Source organism: Carettochelys insculpta, chromosome 21, assembly GCF_033958435.1.
Source record: "Carettochelys insculpta isolate YL-2023 chromosome 21, ASM3395843v1, whole genome shotgun sequence".
Lineage (NCBI taxonomy): Eukaryota > Metazoa > Chordata > Testudines > Carettochelyidae > Carettochelys > Carettochelys insculpta.
In genome coordinates, this window is record NC_134157.1 from 15,613,624 (window position 1) to 15,638,377 (window position 24,754).

At 50.6% G+C, this 24,754-nt stretch overlaps 2 protein-coding genes across 3 annotated transcripts in view; one reads left to right on the top strand and one right to left on the bottom strand.

Moving 5' to 3' along the window:
- Positions 1–71: 71 nt before the first annotated feature.
- CEL (carboxyl ester lipase) lies at positions 72–18,699 on the top strand. Its single transcript, XM_075015683.1, has 11 exons — positions 72–152; positions 3,527–3,677; positions 4,877–4,999; positions 5,656–5,853; positions 6,237–6,367; positions 7,239–7,346; positions 7,768–7,885; positions 12,646–12,832; positions 14,397–14,600; positions 17,178–17,375; positions 17,877–18,699. The coding sequence occupies exons 1-11, from the start codon at positions 87–89 to the stop codon at positions 18,067–18,069; spliced, it is 1,677 nt and encodes a 558-aa protein (XP_074871784.1). The 5' UTR covers positions 72–86; the 3' UTR covers positions 18,070–18,699.
- A 141-nt stretch (positions 18,700–18,840) lies between these two features.
- Positions 18,841–24,754, bottom strand: part of RALGDS (ral guanine nucleotide dissociation stimulator) — a 45,317-nt gene continuing 39,403 nt past the window's right edge. The window contains exons 15-18 of one of the 2 annotated variants that reach the window (XM_075015682.1): positions 23,758–23,956; positions 23,203–23,448; positions 22,702–22,816; positions 18,841–21,588 (exon numbers count right to left, since the gene is read on the bottom strand). In XM_075015682.1, the coding sequence (XP_074871783.1) occupies positions 21,413–21,588; positions 22,702–22,816; positions 23,203–23,448; positions 23,758–23,956 (736 nt within the window). In that variant the 3' untranslated portion in view covers positions 18,841–21,412. Of the gene's footprint in view, positions 21,589–22,701; positions 22,817–23,202; positions 23,449–23,706; positions 23,957–24,754 lie in introns of both variants that reach the window. The other variant, XM_075015681.1, reaches the window with a different exon arrangement.

Consider the following 24,754-nt stretch of genomic DNA (forward strand, 5'->3'; position numbering starts at 1 on the left):
GAACTGCATGGGCTCATGTCAATATCTGCACTCCTCTACAGTATATATAGGCATAGATCCTGGGACAAGCTTGTCCAGCACGCACCATGGGTCATTGGGAGGTTCTGTGCTTTGCCCTAGCCTGCTACCTTAGAGTAGCATGGGCTACAACAGTAAGTATGAGGTTCACTGATTCATAACAGTCAGTGTAAAGGTAAACTTTGCCAGAGTGGAAACAGCCTGTCTGATTATAGCAAAAATGTGCTTGTAAGCTTTTGAATGCCCTTAGCTAGATGAGAAAGCATCCATTGTGGCTATGGGTAGTTATCTCAAGACATCCATTAAAGGTAGCATGCAAAGGAGGAAAAGGGCTGTGTCTGCATGCCAGTTTATAGTAGGGCTCTAGCCCATTTCTTCCCTATCCTTAGCAGTTCTCCTTTAATGTATGTCTTGTTACTGACTATCTCTCTGATGTAAACCATGGTCTATAGAACGCTCTGCTTTCTGTTTTTTCTTCCTCATCATTTTTCTGGGAAGGAAGGAGGGAATCTAGTAAGTGTGAAAACTACGTTGGTAATCCAATATAAAAGGTTGCAAATCTGAATATACATCTCTTTGGAAGATACTAATTTTAACATATAGAAACTTTACACCTATTTTATGCAGAATTCTACCTTTAACCATTGAAAATAATAAGTGGTAAAGGTGGATGATTTGTTGTTGCCATAGCAACTATAATGTTTGCATTCCCAGATTCAGGCATTCAAATTTGCAACTGCCCTGTTTGCATTTTTGCCTTTTGGCCAGGTTGTAAAGAACAGGAACAACTTAATTAGTGATGCTTTAGTATTGTTTAATGCTGTTTTACAAAACTCAACATCTTTTAAATGTTGCCACTTTAGAGATGCTTAATATGTACCTGGAGCTGTGTGAAGTTACTGAATATTTGCAGGCAATGATATTACAAAATAAAACAATTTTTTTTTTAATTTGCAATATATTTTGGAATATATATTCCAAAGATATTGTCAATCCTTCATGTGTTTGTGGTGCATCCAAAAGTCATGGAAATCGGTGGGAATTTTGGGTGTGGTAAAAGTTCATGTTCAGGTATAATGAAACTCTTCTTTTTTAAACATGTTTTAATTTTGTATTAAATTTTGCTACCACGTTTTTTTTAGAAAACAAATTGAATATCTGTCCTGCCAATTGCCTTAATATATCAGCAGCTGAACAGACCTCAAGTGAACTTTCCAGCACACTGAACCACTTAGAAGCAGATGAAATGAAATATGGAAAGTTCCAATCCAGATAGAGCACTTTTGAGAACATTCTGATCAATACACCGAAGGGGTTAGTTACAATGGTATCTGAGTTGAAGCATACCTAAAATGTCATTATATGCAGAGTCATATACAAGCAAATAAGTTATAATTTATTCTTCAGTTTTACAAATTTCTGTTCTCTCTACTCCCTTTACTGGTTTGTGAATTCTGAAAAGTGATGGAACTACAGGACAACCTAAAGAGGAGCTGCATAAAGGACATTCCACATCCTGTGTATAGCAGAGCCCTGTCTAATTGTCTTCCCACATGAGTCTGAACGGGCATGTCAAGAAGGGAAATGAGGGACAGGGAAGCAGTTCTACAAGCTGAATCCACTGGCCAAAACTTTGTGCACTGGTGGACTGTGGTTAAGTAGGAAGGCAAAGTAGCAAGCGACCGGTTTTTGTTTTAGCTTTGGGTAAAGTAATGGAAAATGGCTAAATTGTATGCAGAGCTCACTCGTTTGAATGTGTCTGGCCTATGTTCTTCTTGCCAGCACTTATCTTTTCATTACTGGTATCTCAGTAGCTTTCATCCAATGAAACATAAGCCACCCCCGCCTGCTCCTCTCTGCTGCAGCTCATGCCTCCTCAATAAGGGTAGGACTTATTCTTCTGTATGACTGCTTACTAGCAACCTCATTGTGATAATTATGGCAACAGGTGATGGGAAGCATTTACCTTTCGCATTTCATCTGTTATATCTTGACTGTAAGATGCTCTGCAAAGTCATTTAAGCTCCAGTTCTGACTCATGCCTCTGACGAAGCGGGTCTTTGCCCACGAAAGCTTGTGCTCCAAAATATGTTAGTCTATAAGGTGCCACAAGACTTCTTGTAGTTCTGTTTGTTGTGATTCACCCTAGCTTCCTCTGGAAGCCCTTGATGTGGGTATTAGGGGTAGGTCTGACACTGAGGCTCCATTGAAAATCCCAATATGTGTTAATATTCTAGGGCAGAGGTCAGCAATTTTTCCAAGGTGGAGTGCTGAAATTTGACCTTTTGAGCTTTATGTACAGTCCGAGTGCTCATGGTACTTTTTAAAGTGACTAATAGTCGTGCTTACAACAGCTTCATTATTCAGAAGAAGATGCAAAACTTTACTGTTTAGGTGGTAGTTGATAGCATTAGCTAGTCTGTTGTTAATCCACAGGTGGCAATGGCTTTTGAGCAAGCTCCTGGGTACATGCGGGAGGGAGAGGCAGGGCAGAGCTCTTGTCTCGTGTGCTGATGAAAGTCAGTTCACTTGCCACTCTTGGCATCTGTGCCAAGAGTTGCTTACTTCTTTTTAGGGGATCCGGGTGTCTGACTCCCTTAATCTTCATTAAAAATCCCAACTCTTGTAACTAAAAGGCTCATGTTGCACGGGCCGGTAGCTTCACTAATGCACAAAACAACATATCATTCAAAACTTTCTCACTAGAACTCTGTTTCCTTTAGCTGCTCTAACTTCCTTGAGGTGCCATATTTTGACATCCTCTTAAACTCTAGAAGATACAAACTGATGCAAAAGGCTATTGTAGACAGCTTGTTGCACACAAGAGTAGCATGTCAGTTGTCCAGTTGAGCTGCATCGCTAAAAAATGAACAAAATGGAGTGTGAGGATGCTTTCCAGTGGTCAAGACAAGCTGGCTGTTGGAAATGGGTTTTCATGGAGGGTGTGCTGTGTTCTGCTTTTTACCACTGCATTCTTGGAGACAAGGAAGGAGAGAGTCTGGGACCTCCCTTAAGATATCCAGCGCAACTCCTTTTGAGTGAGTTTGGTGCAACTAGCCATTAACTATTAGAGAATTGTTCCTGTGAAGTGCTGATCAACAGTGGGAAACAAGTGCCTTCAACTCCCTTTGACTTCATGTCCCTCCCAGGCTGTTTTTCAGCATCCCCGACTGTAAAATGCAGGCAGGATCTGTCACGCTCCGATATTTGTAAAACATTTAGAAATCCCTGCTGGATAAAACCTTGAACATACAAGCACAGATGATTCACTAATAAAAATGCACACAGTGTTCATTAATTTGATAAGGAGTCTTCAGAGGATGCTGTTTCGGGTGATGTAGAACAAGTCTGGTTAAGAATACAGCTGCTTTGGAAACGTGCTGTTTTCATAGCGAATGCGTCTCAAGGCTAAACAAATGGGGAAGTTTGTGTTCCTGCTGTGAATTCTGCCTTTCTGTATTCACGGGAAGTGTTTGCTGTCCTCTCTCTCCTATTGGCATGTGTTTAGCTGGGTGTGGTGCACACAGAAGGAGGTTTTGTTGAGGGTATCAGTGAAAGGCTTGGACTTTTTGGCGACTACATCGATATCTTCAAAGGAATCCCTTTTGCTGCTCCTCCAAGCACTTTTGAAGACCCCAAACCACATCCTGGCTGGTCTGGTAAGATAGATTTAGAATGTCTCTAGATTTTCTGGTTCCCCACCCTGAAAACGTTTTAAATCTCATAGGCTGGGTCTACACGTGCCCCTTCCTTTCGAAAAGGGCATGTTAATGAGCAGGTTCGAAAGATGCTAATGAGGCGCTACAATGAATATGCAGCACCTCATTAGCATAATGGCGGCTGCGGCGATTCGAAAGTGCGGCTTTTCGAATCGCGTGCCGCCCATGGAGACGGGATCTTCCAAAAGGACCCCCCTGCCCCCGTTTTCAAAAGCCCCTTCTTCCTATCCGTGATCGGAAGAAGGGGCTTTTGAAAACTGGGGGGGGTCCTTTCGGAAGGTCCCGTCTCCACAGGCGGTGTGCGATTCAAAAAGCTGCACTTTCAAATCACTGCGGCTGCCATTATGCTAATGATGTGCTGCATATTCATTGCAGCGCCTCATTAGCATATTCAAACCTGCTCATTAACATGCCCTTTTCGAAAGGAAGGGGCACTTGTAGACCCAGCTGCACTGTTTTGGAAGGCTGGTACTGTTTTCCCAATGCTGCATTAGCCACCTTACAAAGCATCAGAGGCCTATTATGTGGCTGTGGCTGAATTACCACTCTTGGGGTGTATTTTGCTCTCGCATAATGAATGTCATAGTCCTGTTCCCCTTTTCTGTCTTGCCATTCTCCATGGCATACCTTGCCCCAGTAATAACACAATGATCTTTCATTTGGGGTGCGTCTACACTTGCATTCCTCTTTTGAAAGAGGCATGCGAAAGAGCTAAATTGAAAATGCAAATGAGGTATAAATGTGCATGTTTGCACCTCATTTGCATATTCTAATTTTGAAAGAGCTTCTTTCGAAAGAAGAAAGCCAGTGTAGACGCTGCTCTTTTGAAAGTAAACCCCATCTTCGAAAGAATCCTTCTTCCCATTAAATAAAGGGAGGGGCTGGGACAGAGCGAGGCACCTGCAGATTCTGTGGCCACAATTTCCAAGGTTGCCTGAAGTTTAAAGCTGTTGTAGCTTCTTCCTCTTGGTGGGTCTGAGGAGGCCAGTTAGAAAGGTGTGAGTGGGGGGGGGGGTGTCATCACAGTTGTTTTGCTACTTGGAACCAATGTTATGGTAGTGAGGAGGGCCAGAAACGGGACCTGGGTTGCAAGGGTGCAGGATGGAACCGAGGGTTCTGAACAGGGTGTTGTCTTGCAGGGACACTGAAAACCAAGGAGTACAAAAACCGTTGCCTGCAGGTCGTGCTCACTCAGATTGGTACTCGAGGGAGTGAGGACTGTCTTTATCTGAACATCTGGATCCCTCAATCTAAGAAAGGAGGTACAGGCTTGACGGTAATGTGAGGAGATGAGAAGATTCTCTGCAGGCCTGCCAGGTCTGAGCAGCTCACCGTTTGGCTATCCATCCCTGACAAACTCCCCTGGGGCTGTCAGTCTCCAGTCATGTACTCCCTATCTCCACCGGTGGCAGTTGGTGCCTCGTGTTATGGCAGCATCAGCTGTCTTTCACCAGCTCCCTCCCACTATGGCAGGGACTCTCCTACCCAGTGGGGTGAGATCTCTTGCAAAGCACAGAGATTCTGTGGACATGACCCTCCCTGCAGGTTCTGGGAGGATGGGTGGTGATAGCACACACCACTGAACCCATTTCCAACGACAGCTTGGTGAGTAGGGAGTGGAGTTCCATACTCTTCCTCACAATATTGCTGCCCCAGGCTTCTTTAACTCTCTGCAGCAAAGTAGCTGAGTCCTGCATCTGTCGTTATGATGTAGTAATTTGCCTGTGTGCATGGTCAGATGGACCTGAAGGCAGATGTTTCTGTATTTACCCAAGAGACTTTCTCATGCCTGAGAGAGGTGACACCTGCTGGTGAATGGATGCAACAGAGGGGTGTCTTGCCTCCATGGCATTGAGGAGCTTGGGTTTCACTTGGACTACTCAGCACCATGACTTTGGGTGATCTGTCCCTCCTGCAGTGTCCACAAATCTGCCGGTGATGGTATGGATCTATGGAGGCGCATTCCTGGTGGGAGGTAGCCAAGGTGCTAACTTCCTTGACAACTACCTCTATGATGGCCAGGAGCTTGCAGTGCGAGGCAATGTCATTGTGGTGACCTTCAACTACCGGGTGGGACCACTGGGCTTCCTCAGCACGGGTGATTCCAGTATTCCAGGTATGGCAGCCGCTTCACTTTGCTCCAAAGGCATCCCCCTACCTCTGCACACGCTGCAGGATCTGCTACTGTTGTTCTCACCGTATTGAATTGACTTGTGTCCGGCCTCCCTCAGACACAGGCATGCACTGTGGGATGTCTCCTTCACTCTGTGCTGGGGAGTGTGACAGAAGTGGTATCCTTCCCAGGACAAGAATATGGGTGTTGAGATTATAAAACCCTTATTTAAATGCACAGCATTACAAAACATATAGAAATGGGCTCAGGTGTAAGGAACTCCTCAGTTCTAACCCCAGTGGAGCTGGGGATGTAGGGCAAGGTGAGCTTTGAACCTCATTACTTCAGCTCTCTCCTTAGTGAAATATTTGCCTCCCCTTGGCCAGGTAACTATGGGCTAAAGGACCAGCACATGGCTATTGCTTGGGTGAAGAGAAACATCAGGGCCTTTGGGGGCGACCCAGAAAATATCACCATCTTTGGGGAGTCGGCTGGTGCTGTCAGTGTCTCACTTCAGGTGCGTGATCACCACTGGGCCACCACGGGGTTCCTTTTCCCCTTAGTTTTGTGAATGGTACAACCTGCCCCATCAGAGCTGGTTTCAGTGGGCTTTTCTCCTGCAGGTGCTGTCGTAGCAAGGTGGTAGGTCCAGCCGTTTGAGCAACCCACCCTGCTTGGAGAAAGTAATTGATGTCACACATCTGCTCTCTCAGCTTTGATTTAGAAATGTTCTTTCTAAATAAAAAAACCCCTCCCTATCCAGATTGGCGGGATGTGGGGGGGTGCTTTCCCAAGCAATGTCCTGTCTGAGGGTTCCCTTGCTGTATCAGCTTCTTTTATCTTCACCTCCAGGTCTGTTCTCCTGTGGGTGCCCTGCTGGCTGTAGTATCTGAACACCTTAGCTGCCTAGTGTTTTAGAAGATTGAGTACCTGGGTCCCTGAGATCCTGTAATGAACAAAAAACTTTTCTGAGCCTCACGTAAGCCTTGGTGGGAGCTGGAGCTCTTTGCCTTGGCCATACCAGAATACGGGAGGATCTTTTCAGGACTCGGTACAGGTAGAACCTCTCTGGTCTGGCAACATTGATGGTCCAGCATGGTTTTAGTTAGCCAGATGCCCACTTATGATGGATGTGGTCAAGTTTCCCAAAGGTTCTTTACAGCCGCCAGTCCTGGCTCTCGATTTCCTGTGCTATTATCTCTCATTTACCCCAGATGTGTTCCATGAGCCCAGTAAGCAGCAGAAGTGTCGGTAAGGCTGCTAGACAACATTGACCTCCTGTGGTCTGGCAAATTCTCTGCTTTGGTGCTGGTCAGGTCCTGAGGGTGCCAGACTAGAGAGGTTCAACCTGTACAAAATAACCTTCCTGTTCCTCTTCCATGTGACAGATGCTGTCACCGTACAACAAGGGGCTGTTCAAACGAGCCATCAGCCAAAGCGGAGTTGCCCTGTGCGCCTGGGCTATCCAGAAGAACCCTCTCTCCTTGGCTATCAAGGTAAAAATGACTCCAGAAGTAAGGCAGTGTCCTGAGGCAAGACTTTCCCAGGTTCTCTCTCAGACTTTAGCCTGTGAGAGGAAGCCCAGCAATTACAGCTCCAGGGGGACAAACCGTGTGTACCAGCTATTCAAGCCATTGGGATTCAGAACCATGCTGCTACTGCAAAGTTGAAGCCAGCCAGGTCTTGCTTGCATGTGAAAAACTGAGGGTGATTTAATAAGCGGGAGCAGAAGCAAAACCAAAAGTGTTCAGAGCAGGACAACACGCCAGAGAGGTGCAGATTTACAGACCAAACCCTCTCTAGGATTAAAAAGAAACCCTTTCCCATTGGTATTAGTTCTGTGCTCATTCCTGGCTGGTTGTGACAACAGTGGCTGCAGGTGTAACTCCGTGGTGACTTCTCTCTCATGTCCTGCAGATTGCGCAGAAGGTGGGCTGCCCTACGAGTGACACCGTAGCCATGGGCAACTGCTTGCGGGTCACCGACCCCAAGGCTTTGACGCTGGCCTACCACCTGGACATGATTAACCTGCCATGTGAGTCAGTGGGCATTAGTGGGATGTGTACCTGGACCTGTGTGCTCCATGCCCACAGAGCCCAGTCAGTGAACACATGGGATATTATGAATCATTTGGTAGCAGCCCAATACAGTGCACTTTGCATTGACTGGGATGATGCTGGGAAAGCTGCTCCTCTCTTTTCTGGTACTGCACTACCCGGGTTGCCATGGAATGGTTTCACACAACCTCTGTGTCCCATAGAACACTAGAACTGGAAGGGACCTCGAGTGGTCATCAAGTCCAATCCCCTGCCCTCTCAGCAGCACCAAGCAACATCTAGACCATCCATGATGGATGTCTGTCTAACCCACTCTTAAATGGAGATGGGCTACTGTACTGCACTTCATATCCTGTGAAAGTCAAGAGCACAGTTTAGGAGCAATTCTGAAAATTGTTGTATATAGAAGAGTGATGCCACCACTGAAATGTAGATTGAATAATCTCAAATGATTCCACCTTGAGCTATGTTGATTATTCTTGCGTCACTTGAGGCCATAATCAATGATGAGCCAGAACAGAGACAGGAGGCACCTTTGCCTTCTCCTACATGAAAATGCTGAAGGACCTCAAGCATGCACAAATGAAATTAAAGAAACAATGGAGAAGGCAGGATTGCGATCCAATGTAAAGAAATGTAAAACCATGGTAGCTGGTGATATGGATTTAAACATCAAAACTGATGCGGAGTTAGAGAGGGTAGATCAAATCAGATATTTTGGAAGCACACCAAGCTAAGATGGTGCATGTTCTGAGGAAATAAGAAGGATCAGAAGAGCAGATGCAGCCTCCAGTAAGCTTAGGAACATTTGGCAACTTAATACTATGTTCTTACATACAAAATTAAGCCTCTACTTGGCCCTCAGTGTAGCCATAGCAACCTACGGTGGTGAAACCTGGCAATTTAAGAGAACAGATGCTCAGAGGTTAGATCTGTTTCACCACAAATGCTTGTGGAGAATATTAAGAGTAATCTATGAGGAAAGAAAATGGAATAATGAAGTGAGGTGTCTGTTGCAAATAATTTGTAAGAGAAGACCTCAATGGCTAGGGCACGTGTAACGAGTGGCTCTTAACGGACTACCCATTATGGCTTGCAGTCAGAAGCCAGAAAATCCAGCAAGAAAAAGGGGTGGGCCTAGGATGTCTTGGGAGATTTCCAATTATCAACGACATAACACAGTTTAGTTTGACATGGGGCGATGTAGGTCCCATGGCAACTGCTAAGCAAGAATGGAGAATGCAAGTAGCCCAATGTGCTGTTGCTGCCCTGCAGTTGTCAGTTGGGCCACTAGGTGGAACCTCTGAGCCAGCAAGACCTACTCTCAATAGACCTGGTGGGGAAATATTTGCCAGTTCAGTCACTATGCGACTAGCTTTTCCCATCAAAACAAAAAGCAGTCAAGTAGCACTTTAAAGACTAGCAAAATGGTTTATTAGGTGAGCTTTCGTGGGACAGACCCACTTCTTCAGACCACAGCCAGACCAGACCAGACTCAATATTTAAGGCACAGAGAACCAAAAACAGTAAGCAAGGAGGACAAATCAGAAAAAGATAATCAAGGTGAGCAAATCAGAGAGTGGAGGGGTGGGGGGGAAGATCAAGAATTAGACTGAGCCAAGTATGCAGACAAGCCCCTGTAGTGACTCAGAAAGTTCCCATCACGATTTAAACTATGTGTTAATGTGCTGAATTTGAGCAGAGGAGTCTCTCTTATCCCGGGGTCTTTCCTTCTGCCCTACCTTCTCCACGAACTTAATACAATTCTGTGGTGACCTTGAAGCCTTCTTTTGCCGCCTCCGTCTAAAGGAATTTTTCCAGCACACCTATGAACAACAGTCTGACTCTCTCGACCCCCACCCTACGAACAACAAAAGAAGAAGAACTCTATGTGGACTCCCCCTGAGGGTCGTAGTGAAAGTCTGGACTTCTACGTACAGTGCTTCCGCAACTGTGCTCAGGCTGACATTATACACAAACAATGCCAAATGAGACATAATCTGAACTATGCTGAACGCCGTGCTGTCCAGAGTCTCAAAAATAACCCAGACATCATAATCAAACCAGCTGACAAAGGGGGTGCTGTTGTCATCCTGAATAGGTCAGACTATGAACAGGAGGCAGCCAGACAACTCTCCAACACCACATTTTACAGACCTCTCTCCGCTGATCCCACTTTGGAATTCCAAAGGAAATTACAACAACTACTGAAGGAACTCCCTGCTGCTACTTGGGACCTCATTATCTCGGACACACCATCTGAGCCGCAGCCTGGATTATTCTATTTACGTCCCAAAATCCACAAACTTGGAAACCCTGGATGCCCTATCATTTCAGGTATTGGCACCCTTAACACCAGACTATCCAGTTACATGGACTCCCTCCTCAAACCCTATGCCACCAACGCTCCCAGCTATATCCGAGATACCACCGACTTCCTGAGGAAATTACAAAACATCCGAAAAGTTCCTGATAACGCCATCCTTGCCACAATGGATGTAGAGGCTCTGTACACTAATATTCCACATAAAGACGGATTGCAAGCAATCAGGAATACCATCCCAGATGCCACCACAGCCAGTCTGGTGTCTGACCTCTGTAACTTTGTTCTCACACGCACTTATTTCCGTTTTGGGGACAATTTATACCTCCAGATTAGTGGAACTGCTATGGGCACCTGCATGGCCCCACAGTATGCTAACATATTTATGGCTGACCTGGAACAACAATTCCTCAGCTCTCATCCCCTATTACCACTCCTCTACTTAAGATACATTGATGACATCTTTATGATTTGGACCCATGGTACAGAGGCTCTAGAGGAATTCCACAGAGACTTTAACAGTCTATACCCCACCATCAACTTATGTCTCGATTACAACATGCAAGAGAGACATTTCCTGGACACTACAGTACTAATCAAGGATGGCCTGATCAGTACCACACTGTACCGAAAACCTACTGATCGCTATACTTATCTACACCCGTCTAGTTTCCATCCTGCATACGTGACTAGATCCATTGTTTACAGGCAAGCTCTTAGGTACAATTGCATTTGCTCTGATCCAACTGACAGAGACCAAAAACTACAAGAACTTTACCAAATATTCACAAACCTGAATTACCCACCAGGAGAAGTAAGAAAACAAATCAACAGGGCCAGACGGACACCCAGAGACCAGCTACTCCAAGATCGGCCCAAAAAAGCCAAGAACAGAACACCGCTGGTCATCATCTACAGCCCCCAACTCAGACCACTGCAACAAATTATTAAAGACCTACAACCTATCCTTAATCAGGATGCCACACTCCAGAAGGCCCTGAGTGACATGCCTGTTCTCTCCTACAGATAACCTCCCAACCTCATGAGGATCCTCACTAACAGCCACAGTCTATACCCCAGGAATACCAGTCCTGGAACCTTTCCCTGCAACAAAGCCCGCTGCCAGCTTTGTCCACATATCTTCTCTGGAAATACCATCACTGGACCTAACCAGGTTACTCACAGAATCACGGGCACTTGTTCATGCTCCTCTACTAACATCATATATGCCATCATGTGCCAACAATGCCCAGATGCTTTGTATATTGGACAGACTTCTAACTCCCTTAGACAAAGGGTCAATGGGCACAAAACAGACATCAAAACACTCCAGATCCACAAACCAGTTAGTCAACATTTTAATGGAATGGGGCATTCTGTCAACGACCTAAAGGTATGTGTGTTACTGAAAAGGAATTATCGCACCGTTTTGGAAAGAGAAACATCTGAGCTGGCTTTTATATTCAAATTCGGCACATTAACACATGGTTTAAATCGTGATGGGAACTTTCTGAGTCACTATAGGGGCTTGTCTGCACACTTGGCTCAGTCTAATTCTTGACCTTCCCCCCTCCACTCTCTGATTTGCTCACCTTGATTATCTTTTTCTGATTTGTCCTCCTTGCTTACTGTTTTTGGTTCCCTGTGCCTTAAATATTGAGTCTGTTCTGGTCTGGCTATGCTCTGAAGAAGTGGGTCTGTCCCACGAAAGCCCACCTAATAAACCATTTTGCTAGTCTTTAAAGTGCTACTTGACTGCTTTTTGTTTTGATAGTGTATAGACTAGCACGGCTTCCTCTTTGTATCTTTTCCCAGTACTCTTTGCTAATTGTCTGTCCCCACCACTGCTGATGGATAACTAATGACCCAACCTGGACATTCCTCCCTCACCCTTCTTCAGTATCTTCTTCACGGGCAGGGGGAGCCCGCCTACTGTTTCTGCTGTAGCCCTGTGTCTGAATCCTCTACTACAGTGGCCACTGCTGGTCTAGGCCTTTTCTGGCACCAGCTGAATGTGGCTGGAGGAGCTTTTGCTCATGGGCAAGGCCTGCTCTTCTGTAGCCTTGGCTGGACTACTTAGTGGCCTTTTTGGCACCAGTTTGTCCTATAGTGTCTTCTCTTCTCCCCGCTAGTCACCATAATGCAGTGTCTGTGATGCTGATCTTAGAAGGTATATATCCTGAAGCTCCCTGTGCAAGTCAGCCACAGGGTGTGCTAGGCAAGAGGTCTGTAGTGTATATTCCGACCTTGCTGAAGTCCCTGGCAAGGCTCCCCACTGACTTCAGTGGGACCAGGGATATCAGGTGTGGCCCCAGAAGCTCCGTGTGGAGAGCAGCTGTAGGCCGTGCTAGGCAAAGGGCTTTTGGCCCCTCTCATGGATGAATCATGGCTTTCCCTCCCGCTTTCCTTCTGCAGACCCCCTGGTCCATTACCTTGCCATCATTCCCGTGGTTGACGGTGACTTTCTGCCAGACCGGCCAGAGAATCTCTTCGCTAACGCTGCAGACATTGACTACATCGCGGGCACGAATAACATGGATGGGCACTTCTTTGCTGCCATTGACATGCCTGCCATCAACCGCCCGCTGGTGAAGATCACAGCGTAAGTAGCAGTGGCCCAGCCAGGGAGAGGAAAAGCAAGTCGGGCTTCTGGAGAGAGGGGGACAGCTAATGACTGAGTAGAGCACCTGAGAAGTGGCAGTGCAGAGACTAGCTTGGTAGCAGTACCACACCGATCCCATTGCCGGGGCTTCTCAGCTGGAGGACATAAGGTTACTAGTAGAGGAGGCACAAGCTGTCAGCTTCCGCCTCAGACCGTCTTTTCCCTCTAGTGTTTGTTGTAGTAGTAATGGGGGATAATGCACACAGGCTTGTGAAAGGGGTGACCCGTGGAAAAGTTTGAGAGCCACTGGCATCAACCCAGACACAGCCAATGGTACCTCAGACAAAATAGCCCATTTAGTTAGAGCTTCGCTCTTGCCACGTGAAAGGCCGGGCCGGGGAGAAGTGGCCTATAAACGCCAAGCTAATCTCTTGCTGGTGGGAGCTGGACGGCGGCAACTGGGCCAGGAACTGTTTCCAAGAGTCAGCCTGGATCTTGTGTCTCGGACCGTTTTCAACAACTGTGTGGCTTTTTCCCACCTCCCTGTGTGTGGGGGTGGGGCGTGACTTTTGGGTCCTTCACCGATTAGACACTGTGCATTCCAGAAAGCTACAGTTGCTTGGCTTTACAAGTTGTGTGTAGAGCAGGGGGTCAGCAACCACAGCACGGGGGGCCAAGAGCAGCACATGAGCCAATTTTCATTGGCATGCAAAGTGGGAGCTCAGCCCTGACCCTCCTCCCCCACGCAGCCCAGAGCTTGCTCAAAGCCAGGCCAGCTGTGGGTTAACAAAAGACCAGCCAATGCTACCGACCACCACCTGAACCCTCGGTCAGCAACAACCTTTCTGAGGCAGAGTGCTGAGATTTGACCTTTTGACCTCTATGTATGGTCAAAATTCCAGTGACACTTTTTAAAGTCACTCATGGTCCTACTGCCAACAGCTTCTTTAATAAATAAATAAAGACACTGAGCTTTACTGGTTAGGTGGTGGTTGGCAGCATTAGCTGGTCTTTTGCATGTGTGTGTTTCTACTGCTGGTGTACGTCCATGCATGCCTTCGTGCACATGAAATTTATTTGGCACAGGAGCTAAAAATAATTAGAAGAAACATTGATCGTAAGCCACAGGACTCAGACCTAGAGCCTCAGTGAGCAGGAGGTTGGGGGAAGCCTCTTGCCCTGCAGCAGGGAAGGATCATGCCAGGACTGGGTTGGTAGGGACCAAGCTGCCCAGTCCAGCATTGAATGACATGGTGCCTGCAGGCATAGACCAAGTACCACATGGGCAGTCAACTGCCCTGCTTAACTTCAACCAATGCCCCTTGGGAGGGGGAGGAGGACGGAGCTTAGGCAGGATGCAGAATCTCAGCTGACAGCACCAGCTCCCCCTCCATCAAACAGCCACCAGCTGATGGTGCCCTGCAGTCACCCAGGAGCTGAATTTCAGCTGGCAGCCTAGTGCCTGAAGGCAGCCTTATCTCAGCCACCAAGATCTGCTCCTTTGCGCCCATTTCTGTGTGTCCAAGGCCAATACCTAGTTCATAGGTGTTCTGTGTCTTTTCAGAGATGAGGTCTATAATGTGGCTCGTGGTCTGACCATGGAGAAGGGAGAGCAAGGAGCAAATGCTGCCTTCAACCTGTACACCCAAATGTGGCAAAGCAACCCTGAGCAGGAAGTCATGAAAAGGACAGTGGTGGATCTGGAGACCGACTACATCTTCCTGGCTCCCACGCAGAGGACACTTGCTCTGCATCATGCAAATGCTAAGTGAGTCCCACAGCGGGCTGGAGTGGGTCAGTAGACTTTCCCCAGGGTTTAAAGCAGCAAGCGGGAAACTTAGCTTTAAATCGTTGATTTGCATCATGGTTGGCACTTGTAGGTCTTGTCCTAAGGAGAGATTGAGTCTCATTGCTAAGTAATCAGTATTTATATTGAATTGTAACAAACTATATAACCTTTCCCCTTCCCTTGCTCTCTGGTATAACTCTTAAATTCATTTAAGCAGTTATATAGCTTGAGGTGCTCACTTATTCACAGTCTCACTATCTACTTTTGCTGTTACTATTAATCATTATCTAGTACCTAAGAAATGCAATATTCATCATTTTCTTGTGCCAGGCTCCAAGAATTTTTATTAAAATCAGAATTTTTATTAAATGCACAGAATCAGGATTTTAAAATTTTTGTACAGATTGAACCTCTCTAATCCAGAACACTCTTGTCTGGTAACATGATAATCCGTCATGATTTTAGTTAGCCGGATGACCACTTATCATGGGTGTGACCAAATTTCCTATGGTTCCATTAAGTTTGTTTAAAGCCATCAGTCCTGGCTCTCAGTGCTCTGTGCTGTTATTTAACTCTAATTTACCTGTAAGCTTCTAAGAGCCCAGTAAGCGGTGGAAGTGTTGGTAATGCTGTTAGGTAATATTGACCTCCCATGGTCCGGCAAATTCTCTTGTCTGACACTGGTCAAGTCCCAAGGGTGCTGGATTAGAGAGGTTGAACCTGTATCCACTTTTGCTGTTAGTATTAATCACCCTCTATTACATGAGAAATGCAGTATTCACCTTTTTTCCATGTGACAGGCTCCATTTGGATGGAAAGGGGGACATTTTAAATTTTTGTTGTTAAGCTGCTGTACTAGATATTTTTTTCTTGAATTTCTCAAAAATACGTTTTGCTAAACTTACAACTGATTTTTTTCAAAAGAAGTAGGTAGTGACGAACCCATTATTTCTGGTCCCTCTTGTCTTCAGATGTTTAGGTCTCATCCTTTCACATCTCATGTTTATTTATAGAGTGGAAGGTAAAAATTAACTTTCATGCTGTCAAATCCGCATCAGTTGCTCAACTTCAGACTAGTCCTTAAGCCGTGCTAGTTGAATAAATGAAAACAGGGGGGAAAAAAAGGCTGGACCTGCAGAAGAGGTTACAGCTGTTCCGCAGACTGATTCTTGCTGCTTTGCCACTGACTTCCAGCAATTCCTTTAACACTTTGGGAGCAAATACACACTGCTTACTGTCTTTATTTATTAATATATTATGGTAAATTTAAGCCTTTAAAATCATGTCTTCATTCCCAATAGGCGAAATAAACCTAATTACAATCCTTTGTGAAAAATCATTGATTTTTATCTACCCTGCTGGTAGGTGGGTGATTGAGAACTCAGTTCAGCCAGGAACGTCTCTTCTTGATGACATGTGGGTCAAGGCTTTCTTTGTTTTTAAAAAACAAAACAAAACCTTTTATGCACAGGGTCCAGAAAAACATTTAAGTATTCCCATTGAAAGAGGTTTTGGGTTTAAAAAACAAAGAAAACCCCAACAGTCTCTGCTAGTGTTTCCAGGTTACCCCCTTGTAGCATTAGGGGAAGGACAGGAGTTCATAAAATGAAGTGTGGATTACCCAGACACTGAGTTGAAGCAGAAGTGTAATTCAGCTGGTTGCCGTGTCTAATGAAAGGCAACAAATAAGGGGCAGGGACGAGGAAGCAGAAATGAGATTTGTACAGTGCAAGTCAAGCTGGTTATGTGAACTTGGAAGGACCAGCATTAGTATGATTTTTAACCCAGAGGTGGACAATAACTTGCTTGGGGGCAATGCCAGGAATTGGGTGAGTGGGCGAGGGCTGCACTTTTTCATGAGCTTAGTGGCGGCAGTGTTTTGGTGGCGGGGGGGGGGCATGTCTGGGCTGTTGTGTGCAGAAGGGAGCTGGGGGTGGGGGTGGGGGGGGTGGTGTTTGGGTGAAAGGCCGGGCCGGGGTGGGGGGGCGGGGGGGGGAGGGTGTTGCGACCTTGGGCAGAGATTGGGGGTGCAGCAGCTTGGAGGGTGTTGGGGTGCAGGAGGGGTGTGTGCGCAGGGGTTGTGTCCCAGGGCAGGAGGGGGGATGTGCGGTGAAGCGGGGGGGGTGGGGGTGCAGAGGATTTTGGGTGCAGCTCCCAACCAGCAGCCCAGTGGGACCCGGGGTCAGGCTTACTGCCTGCCACACCCCTGCACATTGTGCAAAGCTGCCTGGTTGGGGCGGGAGGCCATATACTCTGTGCGCCCTTTGAGTGGGGTGGGGCTCTGCAGACCTCACTGCTTGGGGCAGTGCCTGACAGCCCTGTCCAGCGGATGGGGCCCCTGCAGCTGGATGCTTTGCACTGCAGTGTGAGGACCGGGCAGGCGCAGCCCCTGCCCCAGGGCCCAGTGGGCCACAGGAGGGTGGTGGGCCAGCGTGGGCCTGGCCTGTTTTACCCTGACAGTAGATGTGCAGCTTGCCTGCCTGAACCTTGTCTATTGGCAGCTGGGCTGCTGCCCCACCCTCATCACACATCTAATGGCTGTTTTGCTTTGTGCAGGAGCGCCAGGACTTACTCCTATGTGTTCTCCCAGCAATCCCGCATGCCCGTGTACCCCGACTGGGTAGGCGCTGACCACGCAGACGACCTTCAGTACGTCTTTGGGAAGCCCTTCAGCACCCCGCTGGGCTACTTCCCGAAGCACAGGACTGTCTCGGCAGCCATGATTGCTTATTGGACCAACTTTGCTAGAACTGGGTAAGGGGCTCAGGCTGGGTGGGCAGGGCCCCCTCCCACCCAACTTGGGGCCAGATGCCAAGGAGCAATTTCCACACACACACCCCCACCCATTCGCCTGCTAGGGCAACCCCCCCAGAGGGGGAGGTGGGCAGTCCCAGCTGCAGCACCTGTGGTGTTTGTTTGAAGGCCCCTGCTGCAGGTGTGATAAGAGCAGCGATGTGGTTTCTGTGCCTGAGCAGGCAATGGTCCCAGGAACATGCACTGGAGCAGCTCACTGTGCCCAGCTACACGTGTCTCTGCCTCGCACCACCCAGCCGTTAACTCATTCATCTGCCCAACAGCAGCCCCCCCACCCCCCTGCAGGTCTAGCTTCTCCCAGGTGTGAATACCTGTGCTCCTGCCTCACGCCCATGCTGCTGCTCCTACGTTCAAGCCTGCAGGGAAGTGATTTCTTCTCCCAGGGACCAGTGTGAAACCCAGCAGACCGGGCACCGCTCAGTCTGTCTGTCTGTCTTTCAGTGACCCCAATCAAGGGCTGTCATCGGTGCCCATCGGTTGGGTACCCTACACCCAGGAGAATGGCTACTACCTCGAGATCAACAGCGACATCAACTATGAGTCGGTGAAGCAAGGACTGAGAACCGCCTATGTGCATTTCTGGACTATAACCTACCCCAACCTGCCTGATGTCCAGGCCACCTCCCTGGATTAGAGCCAGGCCAACAAACCAATCCACCCATTCCAGTTAAAAAACAAACTTGTCCAATTCCAATTAAATGCTTGTTTTGAGCTGCAACTCTGGGCCTCATCTGATCTTATTGCAACAGAACTTTCACTCAGAACCCTGGGGGAGGTGGTGGCCTCTGCTCAGTGGAGTCAGGGCTCATACCTGCAAGATGCTCTTGCCTGGTGAAATTGCACCAGGATGCTCTAAAGGCATTGCTCAAACTGGGGCTTTCATGCCCATGTCAGACAGTTCCCTTGCACAGATGATTTCAGGCTCCTCCACTCAATGTTATTGAGCCCTAAGCCTTCCTGCAAGCATGGTCCTCAACCTACTAGTAAGACATTAAGTAGCACCTTAGCTGTTTTACAGGCCTGTTGCTAAATTACCCCAAAGGTGTGAAAAACTGCTGGATCCTCCCCGCCCCTCCTTGCTGCTGAATTCAGTGGCACAGGACATGAATGAAATGTTCCTTCAGGGCTGCCGCCCTGGGCGCTAGTCCACGTAGATGAGCAGACAACAGCTTGTTGGCCTCATCTCTCAGCTCGTGCCTAGAAGAGCAGGTCTGCCTGAAACAAGACTGAGTGACTGATCCCAGCACCTCAATGCCTCTTTTCCCAGCAACCAAGTGACACTTGCTCACTTGAGTGGTGATGGACTGCAGGGTTCAGTCCTTCCCAGCTCCTCTTCAAGCTGGGCAAGAAGCCAACGGCCAGTCTCACTTTTGTGTTGAGGACAAAATGCACATGGCTCCCTGGCTGGGAGGGTTGCCTGCTGGTATTTTATTGCAAAGACTAATTACATTGCTGTGTACATGTTGCACCACTCTGGGTGCTCCTTCATTGGAGTTGTGTTACAAAACACATACATATAATACAGCCAGCTGCAGTGATCACACACAAGGGTTGGCTGCAGTGTTTGAGCCCAACTGGCAAGACAGGAGGGCTGACCCTGCCCGGCCGTAGCCTCAGCAGGGGGGCATGTGTGTTCAGGCACAGAGCCAAGCAGGTGGATGCACAGGGGCAAGGGGGTCAGTTTGCTTTTGTCTTGGGGCGGGGGAGCATTTCAAATTCACATTCTCAAAAGGGGGCTAGTTCACAGTGACAGCTCCCCTGCAGGATCCTCTAGAGCCAGGGTGCCCCCCAAGACTGGAGCATGTAGGCACTTTCTGCCCCCCCTGTAGTGTAGGATAGGGGACTGCCCTCAGATTGCAGGCTGGGGTGCTGGGCAGACTGGCTGAGCAGCAGCATCTCTGCCGGGAGGTGAAGGATCTCTTCCTCCCAGCCAGCTTGGCAGCGAGGCACAGGCCTCCCATAGCACTGCACAAAGCCACAGTTGCAGAGGAGACAGGTGGAGCTGCTGGCTGGACGTGGGGGCTGAGCCCAGCCAAAGAGAGCCAGGCAGGAGCAGGAGCAGCTTGGGATGCTGGAGGCAGCACTGGGGAGAGGAGAGGTTCCTACAGGGCACAATGCCATGAGCCCCAGCTTCAAGGAGCCCATGGCTCCCTTCATGTGCAGGGCAGGGAAAGCACACAGCAGCCCTGAGGTGAGAGGTTATGCAGTAGCGCTTAAGCCCCTGCAGGTGCATGAACAAACCCCCCTTGCAAAGAGCCCAGAGCAGCCCCCAACACAGCATCACCCAGCATAGCAGGCCCTAGTCCTTGGGCAGAAGGCTCTGCTAGCTGTTAGCACCCAGGCCCAACACACTCCAGCTGTCACTCTGGGAAGGTCGGGGAGAGCAGGCAGGTCCCAGAAGAGGCCAACATACTTTGGCTTGTCATGCTGCAATAAAATCCCCCATCCCCCCCACCATTCCCTGCAACTGGACACTCCCACCCCCTCCACTGCCCTGGGTCTCTGCTTTCACACGTGCACGGCTCACATCACCTGACACATAAGCTGGTGGAAATTCTCAGGGCCCTACAGAGATCTCCCAGGGGCCAGTCACTGCTAGGGGTGTTGTCCTGAAAGCTCCCTTCCTTTCCCTGGGTGGGCAGCAGGCCAGCACTGCTGCAATACAAAGGCAGGGATAGGGTCAGAACCGGAAAGGGCCTGAGCAACACCCAGAACAAAGAGCGCCTTTCGGGGAGGGTTTTGTTCAGTGATTTACAAACTGTTTCTTTATCAAGGATGGGGAAGTGCTTCGGAGGGGGTGGAGAAGAGAAACAAGGGGGCGTAGGAAAATTCCACCCCCTGCACCCAACAGAACACCGCAGCCCTGACAAAAATTGCACCCAGCAACATTACAGACAAGTGTGGGGGTGGGGGGCAGGGTTAGTTAAAATATACAAGGCTGACTGACGCTCCTATTTACAACCAATAAATAGCGAAAAAAATTCAGTAAACCCAAGGGTTTGGTTTTGACAAAAGTTGGCTCATCTCCCTGGCCTCACCCCAGTCCCATTTCACTGGCACATGTTTAAAAAGTAGTTTAAAGCCCAAGGCAAGTGGCACTTTCAGGGGGCTGGCAGGATGGAGCCCAGGGGCGTTAGCCTCACAGGGCTGCTCCTCTCCCACCCACGCAAAAGTCTCTATTTACAAACATTTGTACAGAAATTGGCTTCTCCCCTCCTCGCTCTGCCGCCAGCAGCTCCAGCTGGGTGGTTTTTGCCTGTCAAGACTCCGGCATTAGATCTTTGGTGCAGGTTGGAAAATACCGGTGCACTGCAGGGACAGGGGAGTCCACAGGATCAGTAGAAAGAAAGAAAGACACAGTCTTGCAGCGCTGAGTCGCTAAAAGCGCCTGCGAGGTCATCCCACTGAGAACATGCCGCTGCCAGGACTGCAAGTCAGGAGGAGCAGCAGCTGGTTCTTCCAGTTTAATTCCCCCAGGGCAGTGGTGCAGGGGCCCAGACCAGGTGCATGACCCAGAACTGTCACGCTGCCAGTTTACCCCAGACAGGGAACGAGGGAGGTAAAATGACTCCAGGGCCCGATTCACAGGTGCTGATTCCCCTCGCTGAAGAGCCCAGAGCCCAGCTCTTCGGCTCCCAGGGAACCCTCTGCCCACGCATGGTGGCTCCCGCAGGCCAACAGAGCTCCATTCTGCGACAGAAGGCACCTAAGGCAGACAGGCAGGTCCCAGCTCTGGGCAACCCGACGGCCACAGCTGGAAGGAGCTGAAAACCCAGCCTCCGTGGAGCAAGGAGACAGGATTGGAACGTGGGCCTCCACCCCAAGGCCCCAGCCACATCCATGCTTTCAGTCCCAGGAGAGAGTGGGCAAGGCCGGCTGCCCTTACCCAGACCAGGGGATGTTAAGCAGGCCAGCAGCCAGGCCCAGAGCAGGCTGCTCTCCAGGCCCAATCACCCAGGGGCATGGCCAGGCCCCGCCTAGAAGATGCCCTTGGCGATCTTCAGGCCCTTCTGCTTCATCCTGGGCAGGGTCGAGCTGGAGCCGTGCTTGATCTTCACGCCCTTGGAAAAGCCCCTCTTCTTCAGCACGAAGTCGTAGTTGGCGGCAGAGTTCATGGCGTAGAAGACGTTGGCGTTGTCAGGGATCTTCAGCTCTGCAAGGACAGAGGTCGGTTAAGTCGCTCACGGGCTCAACGCCGGCTGCCAGCACGGAAGGGGAAGGAGCGCGCAGCCTGGAGCCACGGCAGCGCCAGGCTAGGACCACGCAGGGTACTTGAGGATAGGCCTTGGCAGCTCCCCCTATCCCCAGCTCTGCTGCCAACTCGTCTTCGCATTGGCCGAGTGCCTCAGCCTAAAGGAGACGGCTGCTCCACTCCCCAGCAGAACAAACTGCAGGGGCTGCCTCGTAGCCACTGGGAGGGATCACAGGGAATCTCTCTGGCACAACAGGGCCCATTGGGCACCTGGGGAAACTGAGGCACACACCACCCTGCCTGCCCGAGGTCTGACAGGAAGTCTGTGGTGGAGAAGGAACAGGAGCTGGGTCTCTGGCAGCCCGTGCCGAGCCGCTGGCCATCCCCTCTCTTGGAAGGGCACATCACCCCTAAGGAGTGTGGGCAGCCCAGTCTGAGGCTATGACCGTTACAGGCAGCAGCTGGGACTAGCCACCCAAATCTAGCTCTAGGAATGGGCCTAGGTCGCTGGCCCAAGCTGCTGGTGGCTGTTTTCATGGGCTCCAAGGCCCTAAGGGTTTTACTGCCTGGGTAACGCACGCATGGTCCCTCCCCAAGGCAGATCTGTCAGACAGACAGCCGCTCTCCACCTGAAAAGTGCGAGTGATGAAGAATACAGCCCAGCCTGGAGAGGTGGTTCCAATGGTTAATTCCTCCAACCGGTGAAGGTCTGTGCCTTACTGTAGGGCACTAGCCTGTGGATGTCTTGCCGAGCTGGGAACGACCCCTCCCAGCCGCTGTACAAGTATAGGACGAGCAGCTCAGGCTGGGAGAGCCCCCAGAGAGGTCTAGGGATGGGTCAGGCAGAACAGATGTGGGACGCAAACCAGAACGCCCCATCCCAACTCTTCGGGCGCAGAAGGCCTCTCAGCCAGGTATCTCCCTTGGCTGGCTCACACAGGGGCTGTGGCCGTGCTGCGTGCCAAGCGCAGGCAGAAGGCTGGGCTGACGAGCCCACACCCGAGGGGAGCGGCAGAGTGACTCCAGGGGGAGCAGTTCACACCAGCCCGGGCTCTCCCGCAGAATCCCAGGTACCTCTCTCCTCCGAGATGACCTGAACGAGCTCGTAGTCTTCCGGCCGGTCCCCGTCCAGGTTGTGTTTGGCCATAGCCTTGCGAATCACCACAGGGGTCTTGTCCTGGCTCGTCACCTGGGAGGGGAGAGCGCTCGTCAGTCCAGGGGCCGGGAGAAGGGCTCAAAGTGAAGCCCATCGCTCCTGCTTGCCATGCAATGCCCCAGTCCTTCCTGCTGCACGCTCTGCCAGGAGAAGCCATGAGTCTCACAGTCCCCCAGGGGGGCTCTGGGATGGGGCAGGCTGCAGGCTCTCCCTAGGATGCTTTATCCCTTTCCCTGGCCATGCTGCAGATATCCAGGTGGCCCTGGGATCAGGCAGGCTGCAGGTTCTCCCTGGGGCGCTCCAGCCCCTCCCCCAGCTGCCGTGCAGGTTCCTGGGAGACTAGGGGATCGGTCAGGCTGCAGGGTCTCCCTGGGGTGCTCCAGCCCCTCCCCCAGCCACGCTGCGGGTACCAGGCTCACCAGGATGCTTTTGTACATGTTGCCGTTGTCCACGGCCAGGCTGACGCGGATAATGCAGCAGTCGTCGATCTGCTGGTTGTAGAGGGGCAGCGAAAGGGAGGAGTAGCTGGAGATGCCCGAGACTGAGCGCTTGTGGGTGCGAGAGGCTGTCACCGGGGTGGAGGAGACAGAGGAGGAGGAGGCACTGCTGGAGCCAGAGCCGATGCCCGAGGTGTCCAAAGAGGAGAGTGAGGTGCACTCCCAGAACTGCAGGGAGCAGGACAAGCACTGGCTTCAGTGCCTCAAACCAGAGAGGGAAGGAACAGGGGTGACCCCCAACCATGCCCCAGGGCTGGGAGGCTTCTAAGAGCTGGGGAGGGAAGCTCTGCTCGAGGGAGCTCCAGCCAATTCCCAATACCAGCCCCCAACTCGGGCCCTGACCTCCCATCCACTCCAGGTTAGACCAGCCTTGAGGACCGCGTGGTAAGCCCCACCCCGCAGCCGTCAGGGCAGAGGCGGGCGCACCTGGCTCCTGGTCCCCTGGGCGCGAGGAGAGCCCAGTGAGCCGCCCCGTACCTTCTTCTCCTGGCAGTCGGGGGACTCGGGGATGAAGCTGCTGATCTCCTCCACGTCGGAGCTGCTGGAGCCGGCCGAGGTGACGCTGAGCGAGTCGGCCGCGTCCCCACTGCACAGGTACTGCCCGCACTTGAGCTGGTCGAAGGACTTGGAGTGGGAGCTGCCGCTGGCGCAGGACTCAGCGCTCGGCGCCTGCCGGCTGCAGGGACATGGGGCCGGTCAGAAGGGGACAATGCGGACGTGCCCTGTGCAGCTGCACCTCCCCACTGCCTCCGCTCCCCCGGCTCGACAAAGACCCTGGCGCCCTGCCTGCACTCCAGCTACCTTCTTTTGTCATGCACCCTCCCCCAGCCGTGTTAATGCCGCCTGCACCCCCGGCCCTCCCAAGGCACCCACACGCCCAAGGCAATCCCTCTGGTCTCCATCATCCGCCAATGCAGCTCACAGGCTGCCCCAATCTCTGCCCAGCTCAGCCGGGGCAGCTGCCTCCCAGCCCACAGCATCCTCTGCTAGCGTCAGCCTTGCTCCTTCCCCAGGACAGAGCTGCGCCTGGTTCTGTAGCCAGCCTTCCTGAGGAGCAGCCTCTGCCAACACAGTCTGGCCCCAGGCTGGATTCCCCACCAGGGTTCCCTCTCCTTTTCACCATCTGGGGTGGAATGAATTTTGTTCCGTGCACCAAGGCTTGTGTGGATGCGCACCACCGGCAGATACACACACTGCCGGCTGGGCACGTGCTGCTCATCCGCTGAGCAGCACCCGAATTTCTCCTGCCCAACACGCTCAGCCTACAGGGCACCCTGCTCCCCATCTGTCCCACAGTATCTAGCGGGGACGGGGTGGCCACCTGCCTCATTCCCCTGCGAGCCGATCCCACTGTCCAAAGGTGGGAGGCTGGGGCCTGTCTCAGCCTCTCTGTGGTGGCTGGTTTCTCCTGCAGCACATGGGCCAGGGACAGGGGTGGGAGAAATGCCAGCCAGCAGCTACCCAAATACTGCCT

Excerpts from the sequence above, each read along its gene's own strand:
- CEL (XM_075015683.1), top strand. The coding sequence starts at position 87 with ATGGGTCATTGGGAGGTTCTGTGCTTTGCCCTAGCCTGCTACCTTAGA. Across the intron at positions 5,000-5,655 it reads CCCTCAATCTAAGAAAGGAG|TGTCCACAAATCTGCCGGTG; the intron begins GTACAGGCTTGA and ends TCCCTCCTGCAG. Across the intron at positions 14,601-17,177 it reads CTGCATCATGCAAATGCTAA|GAGCGCCAGGACTTACTCCT; the intron begins GTGAGTCCCACA and ends TGCTTTGTGCAG.